At 51.9% G+C, this 25,876-nt stretch overlaps 2 protein-coding genes across 5 annotated transcripts in view; one reads left to right on the forward strand and one right to left on the reverse strand.

The window, feature by feature from the left end:
* Cdh23 (cadherin related 23) overlaps positions 1 to 25,876 on the reverse strand; it is a 331,360-nt gene that overhangs the window by 36,544 nt on the left and 268,940 nt on the right. The window lies entirely within an intron of this gene.
* Positions 206 to 25,682, forward strand: Vsir (V-set immunoregulatory receptor). The gene is made up of 7 exons (XM_038342227.1): positions 206 to 390; positions 11,135 to 11,563; positions 12,261 to 12,317; positions 17,635 to 17,742; positions 21,013 to 21,040; positions 21,751 to 21,944; positions 22,102 to 25,682. Exons 1-7 carry the CDS (start codon positions 309 to 311, stop codon positions 22,137 to 22,139), a joined length of 936 nt encoding a protein of 311 aa, XP_038198155.1. The 5' UTR covers positions 206 to 308; the 3' UTR covers positions 22,140 to 25,682.

Genomic DNA, 25,876 nt, shown 5'->3' on the forward strand with positions numbered 1-25,876 from the left:
AGACTGGGATTCATTCCTTAGTGTGCATGGTATGCATGCATAATCTCTGAAAAGCACCGAGAGAGACAGTAGAAAGGTCTTTACAGAGGGAAGCGGCTGGTTGGACACTTGCCACGTCTATCTACTTGGAGACACAGTACCGTCCGCCGCCCCTCGGGGGCGCTGCTGGGCGGGGAGCTGGCGAGGGTTACGCACGCACTCACTCAGGCAGGCGGTGTGTACAGCAGGATCCCTGCACTCCCGGAGCCCCGCTTGCTCCACGCGCACCCCAGCAGTCTGTGTCTGCTTTTGCTCGGCTCGACGGCGACATGGGTGTCCCCACGGTCCCAGAGGCCTGCGGCTTGCGCTGTGGGACCCTGCTCCTCGCTCTTTTCCTTACTGCATCTAGAGGTAAAGTCTGCTGGCGGCGGGGCGCAGGGGAAGAGTGCCTGGGAGTACAGCCGGGTAGGGTGGAGGGACCCAGGCAGGATGGGAGTGCCCTGAATCCCCTCAGCCTGCGGTGATCCCCACCCTACCGCTGCTCTGGGGCTGCTGGGACAGCCTAGCAGGGTGTAGTGGTGGCCGAGCACATCTGTCGGGTGCTAACAGCTGCCAAAACTGCAGGCAAAGGTGTCTCTAGGGGACTGCCTGAGACACTTCCCTGCCCAGAGAGCCCAGAGCAGGGGTCATGAAGAGCTTCTGCAAGGCAGGAAAGGGACGTGGAGAGAGTCACCCTGCTTCTTTAGTGGTTGTTGACTGGCTTTTGACACCTGGGGAATCTCCCTGGCTTCCTGCTCCACAGTCTCAGAGGGCTTGGGGGGTGTGGTGCTGTAACCCAGTACCCCTTCCCTTTGACACTCTTGGATGAGTTTTGATGGGCACTCCCAGATCTGGGCAGTTTTGTCTCTTGCTCTGTACTGAAATTCTGATGACCCATTTGGGTGATCAGTGAGTCTTGCCATTTAGCCAAATTGCTGCTGAGCAGCCAGTATGGAGTACTGGGGAAGACACTCCCTGAAGAACCACACACAGGGAGGTGTCACTTCCAAAATCCAGCGTCCCAGTTTTTACCTTGTCCCAGGACACAGATGTTCCCCAGAGCCTGGTCCTTACTTGCCCAGAGCAGAAGAGCTTAAAGAACAAGGGGGTATTCTGATAGGTGGCCAAGTGGTAGCCAAGGGTGTCCCTTGGAGACTGCCTGCCCCATCCTTCCCTGCTCAGAAAATCCAGGGCACAAGTAGCTTCTGCAAGCTGGAGAAAGGGTCAGTCGTGTCCGGGTGGAGGTGGTGGGCTCGCCAGAGGGAACCAATGGACCGATCAGAAAAGAAAGTAGAAAGTTGACATAAGGAAAGGGAGGAGAGACAGAGAACTTCTTATCAACACTGGGAGGCAGGCCTGGACCTCTGATAAGGAAGAAGGCACCCACACCCTACAGACAGAATAATATGAGCCCTGGCCTGGATGCTCCCTGACACTCAAAGGGAGAGACTGAGGCAGGGATGGGGTGGTACAGGCCCAGCACTAAGGTCAAGGCTCCTTGAACGGTATGGCTTTCAGGAATGGGGGACAGCGGCTGGCAGGAAGACCAGTACTGTATATACTGAAGGCTACCATCTTCCCCTCAAGTGACTCCCCGAGGCCCACTTTCTTGCCCCAATTTGGGGAACTAAGTCCCAGAGATTCCGAGTAGAGGGGCACAACTTGCAGAACATTCAGCAGCAAAGAGGCCCTGAGGGGAGCTGGGAATCCGCACCCTACTGTGCCTCCAAACCCAGAAGACTGCACAGCCATGGCTTTTGGCTACTCAGTCTACTTGGTGAGCTGAGGGCCACCTCCCCATGGTTCACCTCAGGGAGGTCATTAGGGTTCTGGGTGGTTTTCAGGAAAGGGATGAAGGAGTATTTTAGTCTGGAGCTGCTCTGACCTCAGTGCTGGCTATAACCTCGGTTCTAAACACAATCATGCATCCTTTTCTTTCCTATAGCAGACATGGTGGTCAGAAGGTGTGGGGGCTGAGGACACTCACCACTCGGCTGAGGTGCTGGGTTCCCTTGGGCAGAATGGCATTTGGGGCAGGGTGAAATGGGAGTCTGCGGAGGGGGCAGGGGACGGACTTCAGGAGGTCAGAGCTTAGGAGGCACTTGGAGCACACAGAACACACTCCTTTCCTAGCCTGTCATGGGCTGAGATGGGGGTGGAGGGAGTGGGGGTTGGGGTTGCCCTGGGAGTCAGGAGCCAGCAGCCCCCAGGTGGTACAGGATCTCTTCTGCACAGCTTTCCTAAGGTTTGAGGAAGTTACTACCTTGCCTGTCCCCAGTCTGACCCAGGAGCCCCTTTCACACAGGCACTGGTGTGGGAGACTGGCAGTTGTCTTCCCTTTCATGGTAAACAAGGCTGCAAAGCCCTATTGAGTAAACTCAGTGCTGCAAGCCTCTGACCGGTAGTGGTCAGCTCTTAGGAAATCTAAGCCCAGCAGCCTGAGACTAGAGATGGCCATGCTATGGGATGCCCATGGGCCAGAAACTCCTATGAGTACTGAGCTAGGCTGGCTGCAAGGCAGCGCTTCCCTGATGTGGATCTAGGAAAGGGGTACCAGATGAAAGCTACAGGATACTACAGGATCTTAGGCCCAAGCAGGAGAAACAGAGGGTTCTCAGGGCCCATGTGGCCTGTTGGTACTGGCTGAGTCTTGAACTTGAGGTCCTAGGTTCAAAGGCAACTATTGGCCTTTGCCAAAAATTAGTACTGGCTTTGACACCTATGGATCCCTTTTGAAGGACTGGTTGGACCATGGCCTTCCTGATGTTTAAGCAAGGGGTTTGGGGTATAGCTGCATGGCAGAACTTCCTCCAGCTCTAGCTTAACTGTGTCATAGTCAGACCTGTGTTCAAATCTTAACTTTCCTTCTGTGAGCTGGGCAAGCTTCTTAGTATCTTTGATCAAGTCTCCATCTATACTACAGGGCAATGATCCACCCTCCCTTAGACACAGCTGTGTGAAGGAGCCGATGGGCGAAGCTTCCCATGATGCCTGGTCTTTGTGATGTTGGTAGTGGGTCCTCTCCTGGTTTCTGGGGACTCCATTCCAGTGGCTTTCTGAGTTTTTACTGCCTACAGAGCCCCCAATGAGCGTCCAGGACATAGGAGGCAATGGGAAAATATCACTGGGAATTTATTTCCTAGACTCCTAATGCCTGAAGAATGCCCAGGTTGGTCTAGATACCCGTCTGGACCAAGAGTCTGAAATGGCCAGGTACCTTTAATCCCAGCAATTGGGAGGCAGAGGCAGGCGGATCTTTGTGAGTCTGAGGCCAGCCTGGTCTACAGGAGCTAGTTCCAGGACAGGCTCCAAAGCTACAGAGAAACCCTGTCTCAAAAAACCAAAACAACAACAACAAAAGAGTCTGAATGGCCATGGGGTGCCTGTGGTTTTCTTCCTAAGTCCTCTAGAGATGAGGCCACAACAGCCAGCCTGGCCTAGGGTGGGCTTATCTGTGGGCTTTCTCTCACATTCCGTTTGCATATTCAGCCCATTCTCTGTTGACCACCTCCAGAGCAAAGCAAGGGCCATCAGTCATTCAGTCATGAACTTGCTGTGTTCGGCTACAAACCAAGCCCTCCCACCGGCCTTTCTATCTAGGGTCTCAGCTTCTAAAGGAGGCCCCCCGGGGCCAGTCCTGCCTGAGCTACTCCCTCACCATGGGGCCCCAAGCACACACCTCCCCCAACCGAGCCATGAACAGGCTGGGTGACATATAGTTGCAGAAGGCCGCTGCTCTCCGGGGAGGGTAATTCCCCTTGGTGCATTCTGGGTCCGTTTGCTCATCACCTGTACGTAATATCTGACGAACATTTACCTACTTGTTTTTCCTTTAAATCTACACTTTTCTTTAAAGTAAAAATTTTAAAGGACATTTTAAGTCAGTGTCACGAAGTGGAAAGCTGGTGTCATCGGCCACAAATAGAACATATAAAAGAACCCCACTGGCAAGCCAAATAAGGGAATTAAACGTTAGTTGGAAACTTAAGCTGAACCAGACTCAGCATGTAAAGCCTGTTGCTGTTTCTTTGTAGAAATAAATTAAGTAAAAATTTAAAAAAAAAAGGACATTTTGATGATATAGTGGCATCAGCTCTGACTTTCTCTTTGATAGAATCGGGGCTAAGAGAAGACTGAACGGGGACCAAATGTCTCTCTTTATGATTCCGTGTTCTTTAATGTAAAATCAAAAGTAAAACTACTTGAGTTATTAATGCTGCCAGGCAAACTAAGCCCTCATTGGCTAGGTCAGCTGTCCATCTGTGGGAAGGAGGTGGAGCCAATCTCTGGTTGCCTCTGGTTTCTAGAGACAACATCTGCTCCCAGAGGCTGGGGTTAGAATTCTGTACACAACATATTCTCTTTGAGACTGTAGACAGGTTTCTTTTGTGTTTTGGCTTCCTAACCCAAGCTCCTATTTCCACAGGCTTGGGAATTAACTAAATAACAAGTCCGTATCTGTGTGCTTAGAACAATCCTACCAAGGGAGCCCCTTGCATGGATGGAATCAGATCTTAGGAAGTCCCCGTGGTTGTAGCGGCCATGAGGTTGAGTCCTCCTCGGAGAGGCCTTGAGTCAGGGTTGGAATCCTTCAGAGGAGTCTTCCCAAGCCAGGGCCTTGGCCCACTGCCCACACCACTCCCCAGGAGGCACAGTGACTAGGGCCTCTATCCCTGGATGCAGGCCGTTTTCCCAAGGTGCTGGAAGTGTGGCTTCCTCCCATAGAGCCCTGCTTCCCCTTCCCAGCCTCCTTGGTCCATGTGAATGGACACTTCCTGCTGGGGCAGGGATCAATAAACACATCTGAGATACCCTTTGTCCTCCCTAGCTAGACAACCCTCTGCACAGACTTGCTGGCTTCAGCCTGCAGCCTTCACCCTGGGGCACTTCCTCTGGGTTTGGATTGGACCCTGCCTCTGTTTCCCTCCTACTGTAATGATATAGCCCAGCCTTTCCCTTCAGGCACCTGGAGACCATCTGGGAAATGGAGCCTCTGAGCTGGGACCTGTTCCCATGCCTGGGAGGCCAGAGCTCCCATCTCTCTCCTCAGTTTAAGACTAGCAACTGTAGACAGTCAAATAATTGTTTACTTGGCAAGCTAACAGCTGGACAGACCTCAGCTGTCTGAGTGGGGCTTTCCTGACCTGACCAATCAAGCTCCAAAACTTTGGACCCACCTCCAAAACTTCTGTGGGGGGGTTGCCTTGGTGACTGTGGGTAAAGCTAGCTCCTGTCAAGAAAAAAATATAATACAAAAGCTTGTCCACACCCACACACACCCATCCCCTGTACGCCCACAGAGCCTGGTGTGTGGCAAGAGGTGACGGCCTCAAAAACAAGACCGGAGGGAGAGGATGCCGAGGAAGAGTGCCTTTGAAACTTTCCGGCAGAGGCTGTGCTCTGTCGTCTGTAGCTGGATGCCATGGCTAGGAAAGGCAGCCAGGGCTGTTCCCTTGGGGAGCCCTGAGCTCCACAGCCTCTGCCTTGAGCCCGACTCATGTTAAGATCTTGCTAAATATTTGTGGAATGAAAGAATGTTCTGGTTTGGGTCCGAAGAGTAGAAGAAACAGTTGTTCTGAGTCTAGGGGTCAGCTTGGGGTCAGCTGAAAGATGAAATGTGGGCTCCACCCACCCTGGGAGGGTGGTTGGAAGGAGAGCTCTTCCTGTCTGCCTGCTGAAGGTGTGTGTCTCAGCTCAGTCACAGGAGCCTCAAGCAACTCACTCTGTTTCTCCAGGCAGTTTATCTTGAAAAGGAGGATGAGCATCTGCCTGTTATGCAGCGCTCAGAAGGCAGCAGCAAGAGGATCAGAAGTTCAAGGCCAGCCTGGGCTACGTGGAGTTTTAGACTAGGAGTTTCATAGCCAAAAGCTTTCTCAAAAACCCAAAAACCAACCAACTAACCCCTAAGACCCAGTCGAACAAGAAACCCGACAAAAGTACAAATAATAGCAATAATTCTTTAAGACCTGAAATACACGGAATAGGGGATTATACCCACATTAGAATAAAGTGCCTAACATATAAGAAGTGGACCTTGCCGGGCAATGGCGGTGCACGCCTTTAATCCCAGCACTCGGGAGGCAGAGAGAGGCAGGCGGATCTCTGTGAGTTTGAGGCCAGCCTGGTCTACAAGAGCTAGTTCCAGGACAGGCTCCAAAGCTACAGAGAAACCCTGTTTCAAAAAACCAAAAAAAAAAAAAAAAAAAAAAGAGTGGACTTGAGGGGCCTATAGAGATGGTTTGGGGTTAAGAGTACTTGTTGCTTTTCCCGGGGGCTTGGGTTTAGTTCCCAGCATTCTTCACACCAGACAGCTGACAACTGTCTATAATCTCAGCTCCAGCTCTGGCCTTTGTGGATACCTGCATTCATGTGTACATACACACACACACACACACACACACACACACACACACACCTATCATGCTATTCTGCGCACACACAATTAAAAACAATAAAAGTAAAAAGAAGTGGACCTGAGAGCAGAGCTGAAGGGCTTCCGACACGGGACTCTCTCAAGGGCAGCTACATAGGTCCACATAGCAAAGGCCTAGCCCAGGAGGCCCCAGGGCCCAGGAATCTTGCTGTTTAGGACAGAGTGATAGCAGTCCCCAGATCCGAAATTTTCCTAGCTCACACAGAATCCCTCCTGCATGTACAGGGTGGTCTTACTCAGTGGCAAATAGGACAAGGTGAGGGCTCAGGGGACCTGTCCCCAAAGGCCGTGTTCCTCACTGGTACACGGTCAGGCCAGGGCTTGAGACACTTTCCTGTCTCATGTGAACTTGGCTACCCTAGAGTCAGGAGCTTTCCTCCCCACCCACTTTCCTGGTCTCTGACAATAACCCAGGTGGCCTAAGGGCTCTGCAGCGGACATTGAGCAACATCCTCCCGACAAGTAATTATAATTCCAGTCGGGCTGCACGAGGCCCAAGAGTGTGTGTGTATACGCAGGTATGTGCCCAGGCCCTACTGCATGCCCGTGTGCTGTTTTCTGTGTGCCAGAGTGTTTCCCCAGGGACCTGCTCTGAGCTTCAGACATGAGGGATGTTTCTGGCCCCACTGTTCAGGACAAACCCCGTCTTTTCTGCCCACTCTTACCTGACCTTCAAGCCTAAAATAGGAACACCCTCCAACCTAACCCCAATCCAAGGATGCTTCTCCAGCCCTCTAACTCAGGAAGAGGTTTTGGTGATCTTGGGAATGAGAAGTCAGCGTGGATGGGTGGGGTGGAGCCAAGCCCCTCCCCCTAATCTCCTGCACTCTCTGAACCCTGCTCTCTTTTCTTCATGGCCCCTTGTAAATGAAATGGATCCTTTCCCCCTGCTCTGGTGCAGACCTGAGCAGGAAGTACCACTGCCTGGGCTCTGACAGCTCTCATCTTGGCACCCCTCCCCCCCGCTGCCACGTCTCCCCGCAATTCAGGGGACACTCATGCCACACGTGAGTCCCCCCTCATCCACGCCTTTGGCCTCTAAGTGTCTTGCCATTTGTCCTGTGTCCCTGAGCCATTGCAGGCCTGCACCTCTGGTCTTCTCTGCTCTGCCTGCCCTCCTGATAGCCCCCAGGGGATGTGCGCTAGGCAAATGCTGAAGAACTGAATTTGGCTGCCTGGATGGTGGTGGCTCCCAAGCTGGAGGTATTGAGCAGAGGAGAAAGAAGGCTGGGGTTGCAGCTGTGTGGCTGCAGGGGTAGGGCAGAGGTATGGCTCCCTCTGTGGATGCCTGGGGAAAACAATTTCCTTAGGTAGCCCCCTCCTGTATCTGGCAGAGCCAGGGTTTAGCGGCCATATGCAGTCTATACAGGCCTGTAAGGGAAACTCTGGGTAGGTGTGGATAAAACCAGAGACCTAGCCAGCTGTTCACTGTTTCAAAGAGAAACTGGGAGTTAAAATTTTCCTATTAAATCCCCACTTAAAATTATTTTATGGGTATGGAAGTTTTGTCTGCATATATATGTTTACTATATACATGCTTCATGTCAGAGGAGGCCAGAAGAGGGCATCAGATCCCCCGGGGACTGGAGTTAGAGATAGTTGTGAGCTACCATGTGAGTGTTGGGAATTCAACCCATGTCCTCTGGAAGAACAACCAGTACTGTTAATTATTGAGCAAACTCTCCAGAGCCATGAATCCATGCCTTTTTAAATGTTAGCAATTCCAAACAATAATAACAACAACAGAACCCTACTTTAAGAATTAGATGCAAAGTCTGAAGGCTGGAGGGGAGTTCCCGGCTTGCGACAGTACACACACCTGGATTGAAGTTAGTCTCCAGCGGTCCCTTGCCGTGGGATGGCGAGCAAGCAAGACCCTGTCTCTGGAGTTGGTCTCCTCACTAACGAAGGGGGAAGAATCCAACCCTCCTCTCCTGGGCCGTCACATGCAACACAGACTCCTGGGCATAGTCACTGCTTCTCCGTGTTCTGGGAAGTGTGTTTTACACGAGGTCTCCAGAATCTCTGCAAACTTCAGCCAAACCACTTTCCCTTCCTGGGCCTGCCACTGCCTGAAAAGGAGATGGTATCTCCCCAAAGAAGGTTTGAGATCTGCACTCACCTTGACAACAGCATTCCAGAAATCTCTTTTGTGTCTGAGCAGAGCTGGGGGTTGGCTCTGGAATGTCTGTCTGTCTTCCTTACCTCGTAGGCCTAACGCTCCTCCCCTACGGGCATTCTTTGGGGCCATGCAATCATTGTCCCCCTCATACTTTCTTGTACATACACAAGCCCTTCAGTACTAGATCATCAGCTGCTACTTGTCTTTCAGACTTTTGTGGTGAAGGGTTTGAAGCCAGCTTCTCCATTCCGTTGGATTTTGGCCCCTGTCCTCGGAAGTGTTTCTTGAATAACAGAGAGAACACTTTGAGGACACTCGTGCGAATGATTCCTGTCCAGGCCTCAACACCCACTTTTTCTCTTGATGTTTTTATTTTTGTCTTCCAGTAAGCCTGACGCTCAGCCTGATGACTCAGTGTCACTGGACTCCAGGGTGTCCTGGTTCAACTCCAGAAGTCACGCCAGGCTGCTGCCTTTTGCACTGGGCTGGGCTGTGAGAACTTTAGGGGATCCCAGCTTGGTACCAATGGTCCTGGGCTCTGAGAGCAGGGAGGGAGCCTCAGAAGAGGAGGTCCAGGTGGTACCTCTGGATGGGGCAGAGAGAGAGAGAGAGAGAGAGAGACAGCAACAGAGACAGAGAGAGTTTGTGTGCGCACATGTGGATGCAAGTGTATGGAGGTCAGAGGACACCCTCAGGTGTCACTATGCACCTTGTAGAACATTTACGTACTTATTTTGTGTGTGGGTGCATGTGTGTGTATGTGCACTTCATGGCATATGTGTGGAGGCAAAGGACTACTTGCAGGAACTGGAATTGTTTTTCTCCTTCCATCATGTAGATTGAACTCCAGTCATTAAACTTGGTGGCAGGGGCTGGAGAGATGGCTCAGTGGTTAAGAGCACTGGCTGCTCTTCCAGAGGTCCTGAGTTCAATTCCCAGCAACCACATGGTGGCTCACAACCATCTGTAATGAGATCTGGCACCCTCCTCTGGCGTGCGAGCATACATGGAGGCAGAATGTTGTATACATAATAAATAAACTTAGTGGCAGGTGTCCCTCCTACCTTTTCGGACAGGGTCTCTCATTGCTCTGGAACATCATCAAGTCCAGGCTGGCTGGCCAGCAAGTTCTCGGCATCCACCTCTTTCTACCTCCCATCTCGCCATCACTGGAATTACAGGCCCGTTCTAAGGTTCTAGGGATCCAAACCTAGGGCCTCATGTTTTGGAGGCGAACATTTTTCTGACTGAGCGAGGACTCCGGCCCTCCATTCATACGCTCTCTGTATTCTAAACCCTCTTCCCCTGACCACCAGATCACCTGCAGTCCCTGCAACATGAATGAGAAGCAAAGCAATGCTAAGGTGTGCTGACCAGAGCCCCTCTCATGTCAGAGCCCTCTGCACCCCACCTTTCTTCTCCCAGCCTGTGCTGTAGCGAATGCCATTCTCTTCACAGGGGTGGTGGTGGGGGAACAGGCTCACATAGTTAGGGAGTGGAGCAGGGGCTCTGGCTCAGATTCTGGTCTCAAAAAACTGGGTCCAGGCTGGGGATGTGGCTCGGTGCATGAAGCCCTGGGTGTGAGACCCTGTGCTGGGCTGGTGGCACATGTCTAAAACCTCACCATCTGAGAGGTAGAGAGAGGAAGATTAGCTCAGGGTCATCTTCAGATACATAGTATGTCTGGGGCCAACCCAGGATACATTAGCCCCTGTCTAAAAAACAACAAAACAAAAACAACAACAAAAAACATGCCTTCATGCTTCATCAGGTTGAGCAACAGAGGAACTGGGGGTTGAGATGGGGCAAGAGGATTTTTTATGTGCTTAGGGAAGATGGATGAGGTGCATGGATGAGGGCCTGTCATGTATCCCTGTCCCTCAGATGCTCTGAGTGTCCCTGCTTTCCTACTATCATGCCTAGGTAGAAGTGCTCACTTGTGAAGTCTCATTCAAAGTCCAAAGACCCATCCCTTTTTCCAGAAGGGCCACGCCTGTCCCTGGAAGGGCATTTCTTCCCTCCCAAGTCTCTGAAACCCAGACACTGGCTGGCCTCTGCCCACAGGGTCATGAGCGCAGGTTTGTCTGTTCAGTTGGGTCACTGGCTCCCAAGTAGAGACATGGTACCTGGCACTGGCCCTGTCCATGCAGGTATTGGTTAGTGCTCAGTGAGGAGGAACTGGAAGAAGGTGTGGCCTGGCTGAGGAGTCGGGGTGAGCAGAAGATGTTGGTACTCTCTAGGAGCATGGCCAAAGACTAAGATCATTCATTCTTCTTTGGACCTCCTTCCTATGCAGGGGAGAAATGTCCAAGGTGGAGCCATTGCCTGCAATGGGGCTGGAACCAAGGTTCATGTTCTACTTGGAAGAAGGCCCTATCTTGGCTGGCTAGTTTGTTCTTTGGCTCAAGTCCCTCCTCTGCCCCCATCTTCTCCCCTTCCTCCCGTGAAGGTTGGAATGGAGCGTGTATTAAGCAAGGAGCCAAGGCTCAGGAGGTCAGTGAACTTTCCCAGGGTGTCAACTACAGCTGGGGAGTGACTGACAGAGGCTTTCCTCTGAGCAGGTCTGGCGGCGGGCTTCAAGGTCACCACCCCGTATTCTCTGTACGTGTGTCCTGAAGGGCAGAACGTCACCCTCACCTGCAGGATCCTGGGCTCTGTGCCCAAAGGGCACGATACGACCTTCTACAAGATATGGTACCTCAGCTCACGAAGTGAGGTTCAAGTGTGCAAAGAACATCGGCCCATACGCAACTTCACGGCCCAGCACCTTCGTCCACACCATGGAAGCCACCAGACAGCCAATGCCAGCCACGACCAGGCTCAGGCCCATGGGCTTGAGTTAGTTTTCGACCACCACGGTAACTTCTCAATTACCATACGCCATGTGACCCTGCAGGACAGTGGCGTCTACTGTTGCCAGGTGTTAGAAATCAAGCACCACCACCTAGACCAACGGTTCTACGGGTACATGGAGCTGCAGGTACAGACAGGTGAGCGTTCTGTACAAATACCTATGGCTGGGGGTGTGGGGAGGAGGTGTCTGCATCTCTGCCACGTGACTATGAGACTGTGGGTGGCGTGGCCCTCAAGGGTATGTTGGCTGTGTAAGGAGTGGGTGCAGACACGTGATTACCTTGTGTGTGCCTCTTTTTGTGGCAGAGTGACCTTTTCATGTGAGAGGGTAGCATTTCTGCTCCTGAGAAAATGTAGGCCATAGGGCGGCTGACCGTGTACTTAGTTTGAGTTGATCATGGCTAAATGGCTGTGAGGTGTGTATATTCTCAACTGTGAGGTGTGTATCTTCTCAACTGGGCCTGTCTGCCCAGTTGAGAATGCAAGACCTGACTGAATCGAGATGTACCAGTAGGTACCCATTTGCCTTAGAAGGTGGCATGAGAACATCCAGGGTAAGAAAATGCGCGCGCGCGTGCGCGTGCGCACGTGTGTGTGTGTGTGTGTGTGTGTGTGTGTGCATGTGTGTGTGTATGCCTGTGTGTGCGTGCATGCTCATATGCTCACACTTGCATGTGTTCACACATGCATAGGTGTACAGACTCCAGGGGCCAGTATTGCCAGGCACGCATTAGCATGGATTCCTATGACAAGAGAGGAGTCGCTAGCCTGGACCAACCTCCATGACCCCACGAGCCTCACACTTGCCTAATAGCCCTCTCTTTGTTCCCACAGGCAAAGACTCACCATCGACGTGCACCGCATACCCGTCTAACGAGCAGGAGAGTGACAGTAAGGATGGCCACCCCTGTCTCTTCTGGGCACTCTGTTCTTTCTGTACTGACCGTGGGCCTGGACCCTGTTCTGGACTCTCACCTCGGGACCATACGCCCACAGACCCCATTCTCTCTGCTGCTTCTTCTATTCTCCTTCTCCTTCTTGACTGTGGCCCCAGAAGCCCCAGCCCCTGCCACTGCTTGCTCTGTGAAGCACGGATTGCCATTCCCACTTGGCAGAGGTGACACATGCTCACACTTCCCAGTTGCACAGCAGGCCTGTGACTGTAGCCTGTCCAGTTCTGTTCACAGTCCTTCTTCTGTGCACGTGGAAGGGGACTGGGCATGCAGCGTGCAGGGCAGCCCCGGTGCTGGCCGAGAGAGAGCTGGAAGGCTCTGCTCTCAGGGAGGCTGGGCACATAGAGGTCTGTTGGCGAATGCCCTGTGGCATATACAGTAGGCAAGGGGACATGTCTTAGAGTGCCCTCCACTTCCACAAAAAGAGGGCTGTGATTTATAGATTCATCAGGCATAGGCATCTAGTGTGATCTAGCTCTTGCTTAGGCTCTGGAGGGGCAGAAGGGAAAACCCTGACCCTGACCTCATGCATGAGGGTTTGAGCCAGCCGAACAACAGCCTTGCGTGAAGCCTCAAAGACCAAAGCAACTTTCTAGTCAAATTACACATATTTTCAAACCAACCATCAACCCCACCATGTACAAAACTGAGTGAGAGCCAGCCACACCAGTGTGGCAGGGAGGCCTTTGGTTCACGCCCTTCTGCTACACACTGCTGAGCTCCAGTGTGTCCTCAGCACCAAGCCGCGGTGCTGTCCTCACTTCCCCTCTGAGCATCCTCTTCCTTCCCACCAAAGAGTTCACACTGTGTGCCCACATGTATGTGTTTGAGGGACAGAGCGGTGGGGCATGGGCGATGGTCACTTCCCCATGGCTCCTTCACTCTGAGCAATCACCCCAGCCCCGCTTCTTCCTCAAGAATCTCTTTGCAAACTGCTACTTCTGCTACTGCCCGGCATGTCGTGGGGATGAGGGTTCAGGCAGGTCGTGGCTGACCTGGAACTTGCTATGTAGAACAGATTTGCAGCAAATCCTCCTGCCTTTGCCTATGGAGTTCTGGGATTTCAGGTGTGAACCCCTACACCCGACTTCAACGGGACTTTGTGGAAAGAAGCCGTATGTTTTCAGTCTTGGGGGAACAGAGACACAAGATGGTAGAGGGGAGAGCGCTGGAGAAGTGTGAAGTGGACAGGCCAAGGAGGTTGGGGACTTTCCTAGTCCCGAGACTCTAGAAGAAAAACGCAAGGGGGGAGGTGGAAGTGTAAACTTGCCCTCCAAGGTGGTTCACCCTTCTTTTCCACACATCTCCGCCCTTGGGTTTCGATGTCTTAAACCCTTGCCAATTCTTGGAGCTGTGACATTGCTTTCTGGCTCCGGCTTCCTTGAGCTATTGTCCAGTGAAGTGTCTTGTTGGGGACCAAAAGAACATGCTCCATCCCACTGTGGTTATTGAGGGCAGGGGGTGACTGGTGACCTCGGATGTCCCCTTCCACATTCCTGGTTCATGCAGTCTCCACACTGGCCACTAAACCTGAGTTGGTTCCTGGGTAGACACTTGGGAGTGTGTGTGGAGTCTGGGGAGCACTACCGCTTTCTGCATCGCTTCTCTATGGAGGAACGGGACTACCTGCGTCATGTTACGTCATCTAAGCACATGTCACCTAGGACATGGGATGGGAACCGCGTTGTGTCTCAGGTCCAGGGAGCTGGAGAACAAAACAGCAGGGAGGGGGTGAAGACTGCGATGAGCACTCAGCCACCAGTCTGCAAGGGTAGCTCCATCACCACGGAGGGGTGGGTACCGATTTCCTCTTGACGCACAGTAGGCCTAACATCCCAAGGCAACTCGTCCGTCCCTGTGCTAAGGGATGGGAACTGATGGTACACACAGGTGGGTTTCTGAACCCATTTCTAGAATCGTTGCCTGGCCACCCATGCCATTGCTAAACAGGCCCCAGGGCCAGCTGCTAAGCACGATTCCCTGTCCTTCATTAACTCTGGAAGGCCCCAACCTCAACTCTCATACACAAGCGCTCAACCGCGGCACTCGCTGGGCCTGTTAATGATGCTTCCAGGCAAGCTCTTTGTTTTTCCCCTTTTCTAATTCCAGTCTGAGTAGCTAAATGCTACCCTGTAGAGAGTAGAGCTTAGATTAAACCAGGACCAAGTCCAAGAGCGTTTCAGGTAAGAGGAAGTGTTGGGGAGAGGAAGGAGCCTGCCCAAGGTGTGGGCTGACATTTCGAGGCATTGCCGAGGGGCTGTGGATTTCCCCTGAGATCGGGACAGGGTGGGGCAGCCCGTCTCTGTACCCTTCCCATCCTGTATACAGCAGGATATGCCAGATGCTTTCCTTAGCCTCATTTGCACACACCCACAGGGTACCTGGCAGGCCCCGAATGTAGACTGAGCAAGCTGGGCCTTCCCATCCTGCCTACTCTGAGAGGACCTGGCACATGCCGTGGGGGTGGTTTTGGCAACTACTTCCGCCAGTATCTCATCCCCTTCCCAGGAAGAGCATGGCTCCAGATGGTGACTAAGCTTTCTCTGCAATGGGTGCCACCTTGGAGTAAAGGCAACCGCAGTCGGGGTGGCTTTATAAAGATGTCCTAAGCCTCTGGGGTGCAGCCGGGCCTGCATACATACCTCTAGAGCCTGCCCCAACAGTAGCCTGGACAAGCCCAGCGTATAAGGAAACAGGCTCTGGAAGTGAAACCAAAGAAACTGTAGAGGGCAGGATTGCCACTTGCAGACAAGAGGGTCAGGCAGGGAGGTCCTGGCCAAATCTCCAAGGCAGGTTGTGAGCACCTGGCTAAGTGCACCACGCGTTGCTTAGTAACTGTGGGATGAGAGAAGAGTGCTTCTGCAGCCAGCTTCTCAGGTTGCCCACAGTAAGGTCCTTGGATGGGGTTTAGCCACATTGAATGGCATGAATTATGGACCGTTTTCACTTTCAATATTCCGTGTTCAGATGCAGCCGCATTAAAACCGGCAGGGATGCCGCTTTCCTGTGGATTGGAACGTCCTTTGAAATTCGCCTAGCAATTGGTACTGTTTCCATACCAATGGGTACTTCTGAAGTGCCTGCCAATGGTCTGCTCGGTTCCATACACCTCACTGCGAGCCCATTTATGCTTCCACATTGCTTAGCCTGACAGTGGGATCAAAATGGCCTTTGTTCCCAAATAAAGTGCAGAGACAGCAAACGGACCACGGCACATCCGGCTCCTAGAGCTCTCTAGAGGTGAACCCGATACTGTGACAAGAGATCCTAGCCATGCTTTGGCAGAGAGAAAGGCTCAAATTGGGAAGGAAATGGCCTTACTCTAGTTGTGGTTCCAAGGGCTCGTCTGTTCCCAGCTAAACTCCTGGAGTCAGCAGACGGACTGAAATAAACCAACCCCCTACGATATGGGGCTCATGCAGTGCCATGGCCCTTTCCGAGATGATTTTGCAACAGCCTAGGAGAAAATACGCACAGGATGGTCTGTGGCTCAGTGCTTTGATGCTAAGTGCTTAGGTCCAGATGTACTGCCCGGGAGAGCAGAAATCTGAGCCCAAGGATTCTTTGTTGCAGTATGAGGACTGTTGAAAATGGAAGTAAACGTCCCCACCAGACAGGGATGTTTCCATCCATTTGGGACAAGTTGTATATAACAGAGCCCTGGGAAGAATGAAGTGGGTCTCTGTGTAGACAGGGAGATATCCAAACTATGTTTGGGGGTCGGGAGAACATTCTGTGTTCCCGTAAGGTAAGACCAGATCTAGATAGAGGAGGACTGTGGGCTGTGAGGGGCTCCAGGTTGAGGGGAAGGAAGAGACTTTTTTAAAAATGTGTTTACATTTCTGTGTGTGCATGTGTGTTATGTGGACATGCAGAACCAGAGGTTGACGTTGGGTATCTTCCTTAATTGCTCGCTGCTTAAGTTTTTGAGTTAGGCTAAACTGGCTGACCAGTGATTCCCACAGATTCTCCCATCTCCACAGACCCCGACCACCACCTCAGTTGACAGCTACATGTGACCATACCTGGCTTTTAAAAAAGGTTCAGGTGACCGTGCTTGAAAAGCAACCACTTTACCGACTGAGCCATTTTTCTAGCCCCTTTGTTTTTGGCTATTTAAAGATTTTTTTTTTTAAAGGACATTTCTCTAGTCTTCCTGTCTCGAGTGCCGGGAATGGAATTCAGGGGCTATGCACACTAGCCAAATGCTACACCCCTAGCCCAATTCTCTAATTCTTGTGGCAAATTTTATTCTCTTGTAACTGGTGTGTGCGCACATGTGCATGCGTGATCATGGGGTCAAGCTTCCAGGGTTCTCACCCTAGAAAGATCAAAGATCCTCTCAAAGGATGGGTGAGGGTTTGTTTTTATTTTTTGAGGCAGGGTTTTTCTATGTAGTCCTGACTGCTAGAACTCACTCTGTAGACCAGGCTGGCCTTGAACTCACTGAGATCCACCTGCCTCTGCCTTCTGAGTGCAAAGTGGAATTAAAGGCGTGCACCATCATGCCTGGTAAGGCTGGAGTATTCTGTCTTCATTGCAGTAAGACATTCATCTTTAAAAGCAAATGGGGTGGGGGATACAGGGCTGTCTCTGAAAGGAGGTCACTAGATGTTCCTGGCTTCTTCAGGTAACTAAGGGTATGGATATGGGACCCGGATGCCTGGGCCTCTCATCCTGTCTGCTCTGAAACCATGGGTGTGGTTTGGACAACTACTTTTTTAAAAAACATTTATTTATTATGTATACATACAGCTATGCCAGAAGAGGGCACCAGATCTCATTACAGATGGTTATGAGCCATCATGTGGTTGCTGGGAATTGAACTCAGGACCTCTGGAAGAACAGCCAGTGTTCTTAACCTCTGAGCCATCTCTCCAGTCCTGGCAATTACTTCTTCCAGTGCCTCATCATCTTCCTATGAAGAGCCTGACTCCAGATGGAGACTAAGCTTTCTCTGCAATGGGTGCCCCTTGTAATAAAGGGAACTGCAGTCAAGGTGGCTTTACAAAGGTGCCCTAAGCCTTTGGGGGTAGCCGGGCCCACATGCATACCTCCAGAGTCTGTACCCACAGAGCTTGGGACTCTTCCCACAAATGCTGTGTGGATTCCATTCCTGCCCAGCTCCCTTCTCCCATCTAATAGAATCTGACCACCTCTGCGTGTGTGTGTGTGTGTGTGTCATTCTGTGACTCAGTTTCCCTACAGGAGAAGTGAGAAGGGGACCCTCATGTCTGCTGCTTTTGTCCTCCCAGGTATCACAGCTGCCGCCCTGGCCACGGGTGCCTGCATCGTGGGGATCCTCTGCCTGCCGCTCATCCTGCTGCTGGTCTATAAGCAGAGGCAGGTGGCCTCTCACCGCCGTAAGTACCTTAGGCCGGGATGGTGATGGGGTTTCCTGGCTGCGAGGCCAGGGAAGGCATGGGACATGAGGGTTGCACAGGCCTTTCCCACTTTTTTTTTTTTTTTTTTTGCACCCCTGCAAGGAGCCGACTCTGGCTGAGAGAGAAGGGCACCTACATATGCCTTTCCTTCTGGTCCTGATGTCTGCCAGCGGCTTCGGTGCCCAGGCAGGGCTGGCTTGGCACTCCATATGAATGAGTAGGGAACCACACTGAATGACAGGGCTAGCTCAAACTGGTTTATAAGGATGCTGCCACTCTGAGATCTCTTAGAGACCTGCTTGTGTCTCTGGGTGGGTTTGTTTTGTAATGAGCAGCAGTTGCTGGGATAGAAACAAGTTTTGGGATGTGAGAACGAGCCGAGCTTTCAGCTGGAGCTTCAGTTGTCCCTTTCCTTCCACAGACACAAGCTCAGACTCTGCACGTTAACTAGCCGAATGCCATAAGACATTGGGAACGCAGAGCTGAGGTGGCCCCCAGTTGCTGGGGTCACCCTGCCAGGCACTGTGCCAAGTAGGCACATCTGTGATTCACTTATTCACCACAGCACCCCAAATAGGGGCCATTGCTGTCCTCATTTTACAGATGGACAAATCGAGGCTAAGGGGCAAGGGGGGGGGGTGTCCCTGACCTGCCCGGGATGGGGGGGGGCGTTCCCTGACTTGCCTAACGAAACCCACTGCAAATAAACGGCGGAGCCAGGCTTCAAGTTCATGGCCACAAACACCAGTCTCATCCCTTTTCTGGGTGACAAGGCCCCTTGTATGCCCCAGACTCTCCTATGAGCCTTGTTCAGCCGACATTCTCTGAGGGGTGGGAGCCCGGTGGGTAGGGGGAGCTCTGTTCTTGCACTTCCTCCCTCTGCCTAGCTGCAGAAGGTAATTGAGGGAAGACTATTGTCACCAGGTCACACCAGATTTCCTCTGCCCTCCCCTTCACCTCTCAATCAGCCTGCCATCCCCTTACCCTCTTTCCTGGAGGCCCCCAGTGAGCCCCTGTGGGCTGTGGCCACCTCACCCTTCCTCTCAGAAGGTTTCTTCCAGTTTTAAACCTACTACAGCCTGCCCGTGGGCATCCCTAAAGGGGCAGCATGGAGCACGTGACAGATTACAGTGAAGGAGGAACCCAGGGCTCTGGAAGGGGAGAAATGGCAGAGGGGGCAGCCGGGGAGATACCGAGTTAGGCTAGGTTCCGGATGGATTCCCAGGTGCTTTCTGTTTTCTCTTCCCTTTGCCCAGACCACGGCAGTGTCTGGTCACGTGGTCAGATGGTCACATGGTCAGATGGGACCAAGAACTGGGAAGCAGACCCTTCTGGGCTGGCAGCTACAAGTGTGCTGGGAGCTTCATGCAGCCTTTCTTGGGCCTGATCTTTCTTGCAGGGCATCTACAGGGTTCCCATTGTGCTCGTGGGACCTAGTGGAACAGAGATGGCTGGAGGAAAGATTGAAGTGCGTGTGTGTGTGTGTGTGTGTGTGTGTGCGTGTGTGTGTGTGCGTGTGTGTGTGTGCGTGCGTGTGTGTGCCCATGTGATGTGTGTTACCATTCATGTGGGGTTCTGAAGACACAGGCGCCATTCACTTATACCATATACCTTCAGTCTAAACACTGGCTTCCAACTTCCCATCTGTCCCAGGAAAGCGTGTGACCTGAACTTAGAGACTAGCCCTGTGATGACAATGGGCTAGTTGAGTGCCTGTGGAGAACAGCCTTGTCCTGTAGCATGCTCCTGTCCCAGAGTAAGGATGTCTCACGTACAGTAATAGGAAAGGGGACAATAATTTTTTTTTTTAAAGATTTATTTATTTATTATGTATACAACATTCCTTCCCTGTATGCTTGCATGCCAGAAGAGGGCACCAGATCTCATTATAGATGGTTGTGAGCCACCATGTGGTTGCTGGGAATTGAACTCAGGACCTCTGGAAGAGCAGTCAGTGCTCTTAACCTTTGAGCCATTTCTCCAGCCCCCATGGGGACAATAATTTATCTCCTAGCACGCGCCTTTAATCCCAGCCCTCGCGAGGCAGAGGCAGGCAGATCTCTGAGGTCAACCTGTTCTACATAGTGAGTTTCAGGGCAGCCAGAACTACATAGTGAGACCCTGTCTTGAAAAAAACAAAAAACAAAAAAACCCAAAATTATCTTCTAAAGCAGATACTTCCAAGTCTCTTCTCTGCCTCCGAATGGAAGTCCCCAAATCCATCCTGTGACTTCTGACTTACAACAGAAACACATGTCAGAAGTGTTAATGCCTAGACAAACAGAGCTCTGAAGGACAGGCCGTGGTGTCTGGGGAGTCACTGATCCATACAGACCCCAGAGTAGCAGCTTGTGGGTGTTGGGAACCAGAAGCAACCAGCAAGCCTCAGCACTCGGGCTGCAGAAGGCCAGCAGCAGGTTAGCTCCTAGGACATGGTGCACTCTGGGCAGAAAGCTCCTGAGTGCTGGGCTGGGGGCTGGGTTGCCTGGAGACGGGCAGCTCGGCATCCCTCAGCTCTAAAGTGGAGGTCTCCATCTTTACCCCAGAGCAAAGTGGTAAGGACGGGCTTGGCCCACGCAGCCTGACACGCAGAGTCACTCTGTCAGCAGAAGTGACCTAGATTTCAGGAACTTTGTGCAACTTCCCTGTGTTTGTCTTGCCGATGCCCCTCCCCCAGGCCATTTCCCCATGCAAACCTCCTCCTATAAGAAGGATCTGTGAGAGGCTGTGGGGAGCTGCAAGGAAAGAGGGAAGTTAGTGTCTTTGCATTTGGATGATGGGCAGTTTTAGGGGGACCCCAAGGATGGTAGTGGCTTGTGGGGGAGAAAATGACAGAAAGGATAGGATGTGATGGAGAGATCGAGGAAAGAACGGACCTTCTAATCTTAGGAGCTGACCTTGAACCCTCTACCCAACAAGCTGTGACTTAAGACCAGAGAGGCAAACTTCCTGATAGGAAGTGATTGTCAGCACATGTGGGGACTTGGCCTTTGGCTGAAACTTAGATTCTCAAGTTGTGACATTGTCAGGCTGCAGGGAAAAGTGTAAGCCTGGGGCCAAACATCATCCCACATGTGGAAAAGGCAGACGTATTCCACTGGTACACAAAGGCATCTGCGCCTTGCGTCCACCTGCTAGACAGACACATGGAACTCGGGACTCTTCAGGGAAACGTACGGGCTCCTAGTGCAGGGGGTGGGGCCTGCAGAAGGCTTCCTTCCTGTGACCAGCTTTTCTGTCTCTCTGTAGGTGCCCAGGAGTTGGTGACGATGGACAGGTAAGGCCCACAGTGACTTTGAGAAACTTTCTGGGACCCAGACATCAGGAAAGGGGTGTTTCTGTGTGACATGGGGCCCCGGCTCAGCAAGACACAGTTGATCAGAGCAGCATCTGGCACATGTGGCCTGGTGGGCTGCTCTGTGTGCCACCTTTACCCCTGCTAGGCCCTGATTGGAAAGTGCTTGGAAGTGCTTTAGTGGGCACCTTTGGGTCTCAGTGGCCACCCTGGCTGAGGATGAGCAGGAGCAGAAGTAGTTGGCTAGGGCAGACATTACAAATGCATAGGAGACCCATGACCCAGGCCCAGCCCAATGCACGGGGGATGGCTTGGTTGTGCTCGGCATTCCACAAGAAAGCTCTCAGGCTGAGCAGGCATGAACAAGTCGATGGCTGCTCTGAGGGAGAGGGATCAGAGACGGACAGTCAAGACAATGTTATCTGTGCTTGGGCCTTGGGCTGGCTTGGATGGGTTTTAGAAATTAGTCACCTCCAGAAGCTTGGTCCCTGTCCTACAATGTGTTTGAAGGAGACAGCATCTCAGATATGCCAAAGGAGGGTCTACCAGTGATCCTACTAGAACCTTGGAGTTGAAAGGCTTTCACAGGCCACCCCTGTCCCAGCTAGAAAGAGAAGAAAATAAAGGGGAGGCAGGGAGGATAGAAGTTCTCTGAGTGGCACTGACCACCCCTAATTCTGCTTCTCTGGCAGCAACGCCCAAGGTATCGAAAACCCAGGCTTTGAGAACACCCCACCCTTCCAGGGGATGCCCGAGGCAAAGACCAGACCCCCACTGTCCTATGTGGCCCAGCGGCAACCTTCAGAATCAGGACGGCATCTGCTCTCTGACCCCGGCACACCTCTGTCTCCTCCAGGCCCTGGGGATGTCTTCTTTCCATCCCTAGGTGAGTGTCACCAGATTTTACAGTACCCTGACTAATAAACATTAGAACTGCAGGCTCTGCAGGGCCCCCCCAACATTGGGGAGTCTTCATGGTGCAGAATTGAACAAGGGGATGCAGGCACCTCCCCATATTCACTTCTTTGTCCTATCTTTTACAGATCCAGTCCCTGACTCCCCTAACTCTGAAGTCATCTAAACCAGCTTGGGGACCACGGACAACGGTACCTGGATTAGGGGCAGGTGCATTTGCTCTATGGCTGGCCTTTTAAACAGACCTTTAGGCAGTGACCCCAGCCTCCCCTCTCCTGATCTGAGTCTAGAATTTGCTTTACAAGATGCATGGACCCTCCAGGCTACCACTTCTGGATGTTACATGGGGTTGGGGCGGGGTGGGGAGAAGATGCTGGAATGCTCATTGCTGTTCTCAAGATCTCGGGATGCCCAGTGCTCCCTAGAGACTTCACATTGCCAGCACAGATGCCAAATGACTTAAGAAGTCCCAGAGTGTCCGGCTTGGTAGCAGCCTTTCTTCATGGGAACCAGCGGCCCAGATGGGATGAGGTAACCACCTTGCCACCCTCTGAGGCAAGGGACACAAGCTATCAGAGACTCCTGCCCCACTGTGGATGTTGGTTGACCTGCTGTTTTGTCTGAGGATGCTCTGTTGGCTTGACTCTATCCCCCAGACTCTGGAGCGTGGCTTGCCTATGCCCCATGAGGGGATCTTCCTCAACAGCCTGCCAGCCATTTGAGGGTCTGTCAACAGTTTAAGTGACTCTGGGCTCTCATGGCCTGTATGGCAGTCCACAGAGTTCAGTGGTCAGAGGCTCTGAAACAGGAAGTACATGTTGTGTCCATTGCCACTGTGTCTTGAGCCACGTCGTACACGAAGGGTGGTGAGGGCAGATGGGGAAGGTGGGATACCGGCCTTCCTGTCCTCATCACCGAGCAGTGGGGCAATGACAAAGGTGACCTCCATGATGTCCTATCTATACTGGGCCACTTCTTGGTGTGAAAGAGATGCTATTAAAAACAGTACGTGGCAACAGCTGTACACAGCAAAGAGGGAATGGTTTGCATTAGCTTTAAGGCCCTGGGGATAGCAGGTGCAGGGAGGGCGCGGGATGGGGGCATCTAGGGCCTGGGGATCCTTCCAACCCTGACCACTGATCTTCAGGGTGACCTGCAGGCACATAAAAGAGCTTGTCCCTGATCTGATCTTGCTTTTGGTTCCTATCTCCATGGTCTGGCTTGACCCAGGCACACAAGGAGAATCCTTCATGAAGGATTTAAAGCATGAACAGGAAAGACAGTCCCTTTGAGGTAGAAACTGCGCAGCTGATGTCTGAGAGTGAGAAGGGGTGAGGCTGGGCAAATCGCCCTTCAGCCTCCAGTGGGATGGTAGCCCCATCAATGGAAAAGCTGCAATCCCCCCCCTCTTCCTGCAGCCTCCCCTGGCAGGAGTGAACTGGGCCTGGGTAGGAAAGCTCATACCCAGGGCCTGTGGGCAGGAAGAAACCCACTTCTTGCCTGCGGACAAATGGGTAGGGGTACAGAGAACAGTTCCAGGCTGGATCACAGCAGTAAGCTACCTGCTGGGAACTCGGACAGGTTGTCTGGTAAGGTCCAAGAGCATAGGCCCCTGTGGGATGCCAGCTATGTCTGGGGCTTGGAGTTCCTGAAGGCTCTGTATCATCGCAGGAGTGTTGGGGTAGTCAGGACACCAAAGCCATGACTCCTCTTTTGTCCCCAGGGTCCCCTCTTCCACCCCATCTGTTGCTGTAGACTCTATGCAGTTACTATAGATAGAGTGTGTTGTTCTTTTGGCCTTTGGGGCACCAGGCTGGAGTGGGGGAAGTGCCAGCTGTTTTGGGGCCTCTGTCAAAGAAAAAAAACCTCACACACACACACATCAGCTATAAGATGAGTATAGCCTGTCCCCTGGAGGAGGCTGGCCTGTCTCCAGCCCCAAGCTTCAGACCTTGCCACCCAGATGTCTTCTAAGAATTTGACTTTCGAGCCCCTGTCTGGCTGCTGCTCTGTAGAAAGGGGAGGAGCCCCCCAACCTCCCCAGCAGAACAGCCACTCACTTCCTGCCCAGCTTCAGCTTCCTTCTGCAGGGCTCTAGTCTCTTAGCTTCTGGACCCTGCAAGCGCAGGCACGTCAGCTTCATGGTTTCCTGTTTTTGATGCAGTTTTTGTGTGGTCCAGGCTCTGTCTACATCCATGAACTTGGGTCCTACCACCTGGCTGCTGCTGTGGAGGGGCAGGGTCTGGGGGTTGGGAATGGAGATGTCCTGCCCTGTGGGGGGAGGGGGAATTGCGTGGTGATGAGACGCAGTGGGAAACTGAGCTTCCAGGAGGAGGAAGGAGCCCTGTAGTCTTCCAAGCCATATTGGACTCCTGGTATTAGCAGGAGCCTAGGAAGAGAAGTCATATGTTCTGAAGAACTAATTCATCCTTAGGAGGTATATCAGAAATCAGGGGGTGCTTTGCCTGTCTCTAGAAAAGCTCTCCTTGGGATTGGGATGGGAGGAACCAGTAGGAAAGGTTTCTGATGCAGCAAGGACGTCTTGATGAGCCAAAGGACCACTATTGGCTGTTGTAGACCCAGCAGGCCCTGCTGGAGTACTACAGTGTGTCTCAAATCAGCTTCTCCAAAGAGCAGTCCTGGGGCTACCCTGCTTCTGTCTGACCAGTATTTTCCCTGTATGAGGTAGCTGAGAGCCTGGGCAGAGGCTGGTCCTTCAGGAACTGCTCCCCTCAGGAATGCCTTGGAGGAGGCAGCTAGGCTGAGGACTGCAGAGGGCTGGTCATCTTTGATAATCTCGGTCCTGGTAATAGGCTACCTCCTGGAAAATGGTTTCCTGAGTGTGAGCTGGAGCAGCACCCCAAGGCTGACCTGGCTATAGTGGGAGCCTCAGGGAACTAAAATAGGCAAAAGAGGAACTGGGGGTGCCAAGTAGGAGAGTGGGAGGCACAAGTCCCTTGAAAAAAAAAAAAAAAACAGCCCAGCTGAGTGCCAGTCCCAGACCATAGAGAGCATGAACCATGTGGCCCATGCCCTGCATGGGCGCTCCTTTCCCTTGACACTTTTCCTTGCCCACAATGAATGTGAGTCCTGGAAGGGCAGGGAGTAACAACAGTTTGAGGCTGCCTGGGGAACTGATAGCTGATACACAATCCTTGGGTAACTGAGCTGAATCAGGACCCCAGGATTATACTCTGGGGACCTAGCTTTGTCTGGGCCTGCTAGGATCTCCATAATGGCATTACGGCTTTGAGCTCGTGATGCCAAGGGATAAACATTTCACTGGGTTTCGTGGTTCTGATCTGTTGGTGTGGCTTCTGGGAATATATGGTAGGAGGAATTGAGATGTGATGATACAGCCGATCATAGTGCTAAGATTGATTACTAATGCCTACCTTGGATACAGGAAAAGGAAGTAGCAGTATGGATGCCAGTTCTTAATCTTTTTTTGTTAAAATATGCTTCCCAAAAGATTTTTATGTGTGTTTTTGCTTATTTGACATCAACTGAAAGTCTTTTTTGTGTGCATGTATATGAAGGATGCATGAATATATGTTTATGTGTATGTTTATGGAAGAAGGAAATCACCATTGGGCATCTTCCTCCATTCCTCTGCAATGTTTGTTTTTTTTAAAGATTTATTTACTTTATGAATGTTTTACCTAAATGCATGTATATGCATCATGTGTATGCCTGTTGGATCCCTTGGAACTAGAGTTATAAATACTTATGAGCTACCATATGAATGCTGGGAATCAAACCCGGATCCTTTGCAAGAGCAACAAATTAAAAGATAGATTTTAATTACTGAACTATCTTTCCATCCCTATCATTTTATTTTTGGTATATATTTAAATATTTTATGTGCGTGGGTTTTTGCCTGCATGTATGTATGAGCACCAT

This window comes from Arvicola amphibius, chromosome 9, assembly GCF_903992535.2.
Source record: "Arvicola amphibius chromosome 9, mArvAmp1.2, whole genome shotgun sequence".
NCBI classification, from domain to species: Eukaryota; Metazoa; Chordata; class Mammalia; order Rodentia; family Cricetidae; genus Arvicola; species Arvicola amphibius.

Bases quoted from the DNA above. Each gene is read 5' to 3' on its own strand.
- Vsir (XM_038342227.1), top strand. From the start codon at position 309: ATGGGTGTCCCCACGGTCCCAGAGGCCTGCGGCTTGCGCTGTGGGACC. The intron at 391-11,134 runs GTAAAGTCTGCT...TCCTCTGAGCAG, and splicing joins TTTCCTTACTGCATCTAGAG to GTCTGGCGGCGGGCTTCAAG. The intron at 21,945-22,101 runs GTGAGTGTCACC...TATCTTTTACAG, and splicing joins TGTCTTCTTTCCATCCCTAG to ATCCAGTCCCTGACTCCCCT.